Source organism: Physcomitrium patens, chromosome 4 (genome assembly GCF_059467195.1).
Source record: "Physcomitrium patens ecotype Gransden chromosome 4, ASM5946719v1, whole genome shotgun sequence".
NCBI lineage: Eukaryota > Viridiplantae > Streptophyta > Bryopsida > Funariales > Funariaceae > Physcomitrium > Physcomitrium patens.
The window spans coordinates 909,476-914,141 of record NC_143413.1 but is presented as its reverse complement, the minus strand read 5'-3'; the positions used below and the strand labels follow the sequence as shown (position 1 = coordinate 914,141).

The window sequence follows — 4,666 nt, the reverse complement described above, 5'->3', positions numbered from 1 at the left end:
TAACCACATTGTAAAGAGCCAAAACTATCTAAAAAGAAATTGATATCAATAACTTATTTTCACATTTGTCAGTCAATCAAATTTTCTATGCAAGTAGTCATGTCCTTCTAAGATATTAACACAAACCCTTCTCCCAAAATCAACAAAATATTATTCCCTCATACTCCAAATCCTTCAACCAAGCCATGTATGAGAATTTTGGGAATGTAAGCTTTGAGGATGATATTGCCACCATAATATATGAAATGAATGTCTTTGGGTTTTCCTACTGCAATGTCCCGAATGAGTTCAAGCAGCAAGATTGGTCCAACAAAAGAATATGTGGACAAGTCAGATTTCACTGTTACATACTAACTCCACATTTCATTGCTTCTTTTATCAATTGCATGATTTCATCTTCCTGCAGTTTACAAAACTTTCAGAAGTAATTTATCACAAAACTTTCACCTTTGCGCCAGTTTACAGGCACAAGTCATGTGAAACAATGAAAGGTTTCGAACAAAACTGAGTTGCAAAGCAGCAAATAAGTTGTAGTACGAAATTCTGAGGCCAGGATTGAATCCTCGGTTGGGACACTCTCTTTTTTGGCTTTCCAAATCTCTTCCTCTTCATGTGGCCACCGCTTGCCTGCGCTTCTTCCTTTGTGGCCGCTTCGCATTGCAGCTCTCCTTTTCTCATCAACGTGTCGCTCCAGTTTTGCAACAGTTAAACGAGTTCGCCACCAGTTAAGAGTGTGTTGTTTTCTCCCCCGTGTTCAGATGCAAACTTGAGTTAACGTGGTGGGTGGTGGTGAAGGGGGAGAGCTGAAATTTAGCGAACTGAGCCATGGCCACACATTCACTCTCTCAAACCTGCGGGGTGGTGCCGAAATTCACTGGGTTGTGTCCGCTGGAGAGTGAATGTGCGAGGAGCAAATTTGTGGGTGCGGGTAGTGTACGAGTTCCGAGAAGTTTGGGAGGAGGGTTAGCTACGCAAAATGAATTTGGTAGTTGTAATGCGCTCAAGGATTGTATAGAGAGAGCTGAATTTGGAAGAGGAAGGATGTTGAGGAGTAGACGGAGTGGCGATGCGAGGGCAGCGCAAGCTGAGCCGCCTATCATGGTGAAAGAGAAGAAGGGGTTGCCGGATGGGTACATGGAGGAGATGCAGGAGTTTTTGAAGAAGGATTTGGTGCACTTGTTTGATGAGCAAGGCATCGACAAAACAATGTATGACCAGAAAGTGGAGTTTCGGGACCCTATCACAAACTACGACACTCTGGATGGTTACCTATTTAATATCAGTATGCTGCGGGAGCTCTTCCATCCAATTTTTGAGCTACATAGTGTGAAGCAGGTATATTGATCCTGTCTGATTGGCTCTTTTAAAGTGGAGGAAAATTTCTGCTGCGAACTTGCAAGAATGTCTCAGACCTTCTCGTTCAAACTCGTGACCTTGCATTCATTAACGTTTTCCAAACGCAGATTTCACGGTTTGTTGTGAACACTTGTCAACCCTCAATTGTCTACGTTTAGATGCTTAATCGACCTGCTCATTTCGATACACCAGTAAATTCAGCGATTCATGTAAATAATGAAGTGCGTCTTCTGTGCTTTCACGAAAAGCGTTAGTGAGATCGACAAGATGAATTGGTGTAGTGGAAATTCTCTAGGTAGTCATTTCATCTTTTCTAATGGAATTGGATCTATTGTGTATGCATGCTCGTGCTTTTAGACAGGACCGTATGAGCTTACAACTAGGTGGACGATGACGATGAATTTTTGGATCCTCTTGTGGAAGCCCCAACTTATTTTTACGGGGGTGTCAATTATGCGAGTCAATCCAGAAACTGGCAAGTTTCGAGCACACATTGTAAGCGACTTCCTCTGTTGCTCGGATTATAGAACACTGTCGATAGCTTTGGCATTACAAAAATGGTCACCACCGTTGTGCTTTGAGGATTTCCATTATTCCTGTGTTCATTTAGAGCAATTCTCATTCAAATGTGTGAACATTCGGTTTCATGGTGTAGACCTCTATTGTTAGCTTGTGTTTTAGCGTGACACACTGACCCGAAGCTGATGTTTCAGTTTTGTACTGCTGCCGGTATTCTTTTGAGAGTATTTACAGAATGGAGCTCTTTTACAAAATAAATATCTACCTTACAAACAAGGTGAAATATTCATTTTATTTTTACTGATAATAAACCGTGTTTGCTGCATGTGACTTGATATGCAGGATTTGTGGGACTCTATTCAAAACAATGATTATTTCTCAGTTGAGGGTGCAAAAGATGTCATCAGGCAGGTTGATAGCATCACCTCTCACCTGCTAAATATTCTCTTAGTATCTCTTTTTATTATAAATCTATTTTCCTTTTCTATAAGCACTTCTTTTTCTGGATTGCTTTCTCAAAGCAGTTCATGGATTTTTATATCCTTATTTGTATTCATATTCATATTCATTCATTCATTCATTTGTTTTTTTTTCCTGTAAGGATTGTTCTCTGATTGAAGGATTCAGATCCTTGGATGGCAGGATGCAGGCTTAAGCATAATGAGAAATTTTCATCTTGACACTTTTGTGGTGCTCTTGTGATGTGTAGATGCAATACTTCAAGCAACCTGATTTGGAAACTCCGAAGTATAGGGTTTTGAAGAGAACTGCTCTCTACGAGGTAGTCTTTCACGGCAATACCTAGTATCCTTAGTCTATGTCTCCTCCGTTCAAAGTTTTCTGACATCGGGTGTACAAGCCACACAGGCTGGTTACAGTAACTCGTTTTCTTAATTTCTGAGGTCGTTCTAATGTGTGGTTTGAGTGCAGGTGCGAGAATACGAACCATTTATCGTAGTGGAGACCGACTGTGATAGTATGGCCGGTTCCAAAGGATTTAACACAGTTGCTGGGTATGTTTAATAGTTCGTTTGCGTCTTATGCGGTTTTAAGCGAGATTCAGAAACCTAGACTCTCCAAAGTATACGTTGTATCGTATTCTTTTCTACTATCATGCTCAAGAGAGCTTTAGATAGCGGTGCAAATGGGTTCTAAGCTTCGTGGTATTGGTGATAGGTACATATTTGGAAAGAATGAAAAGGGTGAGAAAATGAAGATGACTACTCCTGTTTATACCGAAACAAATAACGAGCCATCGGCCGATGGAGCAAAAATCCAAATTGTGCTACCATTGAGTTGCAAATTATCAGAGTGAGTTCACCTTAATCTAGGAAGAAATATTCCCTAGCATCGATTTCTCCGATGAGTTGAAATTTTAGTTATCTGCTTTAATTATCTGTGTTCGCTGAACCTCTCAGGACCACCTTGTTTTGAAGGGCTTTACATGCTGATGGATGGTAACAAAGACTGCTTGTGTGGGTTGCAGGTTGCCTGCCCCTGAGGCAGACAATGTAATGATTCAGCAAGTTGATAAACGAGTCGCAGCGGCTATTCGTTTCAACGGGAAGCCGACTCTAGAAGTTGTGGAAGAAAAGAAAAAGATTCTTGAACAGGCACTGAGGAAAGATGGGCTGAAAATGAAGGGAACATTTGGATTAGCTCGTTATAATGATCCAGGACGGACTTGGCCCGTTTTCATGGTAAAATTACTTCACAAGCTTAGCTCTACATCTAGTTTTTCTACCTCCATACTATTTCAACTTCTTGAAATCTTATTTATTTTGCATGAATTTTGTTTCGTTTACTGAATACACAGTTGACCTATTGCTTCGGCAGAAAAACGAAGTACTTGCGTGGCTGGAGGACTTTCAACTGGACTGAAACTGCATCTCTCGCACGGTTACTTGTTTCCCAACACCAACACCATTGGAATGAGAGCATTTCGCTCACAAGTAGATCTTTCTACTAGGGACCTACATGGACCCTTATCAGGAAAAAGTAGTTCGGTAGCTTGATACTGAGTGTGATGTATAGTTTTGTACCGAAACCATATAATTGATCATTTTCTAGATTTATCTCCTACTGGGTCTCCTGCACCATGTTTGCGAGCACTGTAACGACTGCAATTGAAGAGTGTTGGTTCTAGACTGAGCATTGATTGGTGTCGGTGATTTAATTACCGTCCATAACAAATATGAGCAAGGGTGGTAACGTGTAATGAATAATGTCTAATAACATGAAATCAATATTTTTTTTGAATGTACGGATATAGAGCTTATGGACAATGTCTTTTTTTCCACATAGATTCTTTCTGAAAAATGCTGAAACATACTTGTGCCACCAATCTCATGTTATAAAGATTTGTATAATTTGCAGTCATGTGTCCAAATGCTGTGCTGGATTTTAGATTACATGAAGACAAAAAGACACGAATTCAGTTTCTGCATGGACTTTCAGTACCTCAAGTAGAACATCTTATTATACTACATTGTTGAATTTCATGAAACTAAGTACAATTGATTTTAAGATTTTAAAATCTATTAAACAGTAACAATTTTAAGATTGATGAAAATGTCACACAATAACAATTTTAAGCTTCAGTTAATAGTTGTTTAGAACATGCTTTAAACTCAATCACACTTGATCAAATATTCATTCACAAAAAAATTGGTTTATATCATAAATGGATAACATAGAGTTGCAAACATTAATTTATTTGTATTTTCTCTCTTTACTACATCTTTGACTTTATATTTTTTTATAAACCATTTAATATAGTTTATGCACAATT

At 39.1% G+C, this 4,666-nt stretch overlaps 1 protein-coding gene across 1 annotated transcript; it reads left to right on the top strand.

Annotated features, from left to right (window-relative positions):
* Positions 1 to 652: 652 nt before the first annotated feature.
* Positions 653 to 3,955, top strand: LOC112281929 (uncharacterized). The gene is made up of 8 exons (XM_024518969.3): positions 653 to 1,335; positions 1,714 to 1,851; positions 2,218 to 2,286; positions 2,585 to 2,656; positions 2,806 to 2,888; positions 3,052 to 3,186; positions 3,362 to 3,575; positions 3,712 to 3,955. The coding sequence occupies exons 1-8, from the start codon at positions 826 to 828 to the stop codon at positions 3,754 to 3,756; spliced, it is 1,266 nt and encodes a 421-aa protein (XP_024374737.1). The 5' UTR covers positions 653 to 825; the 3' UTR covers positions 3,757 to 3,955.
* Positions 3,956 to 4,666: the final 711 nt, after the last annotated feature.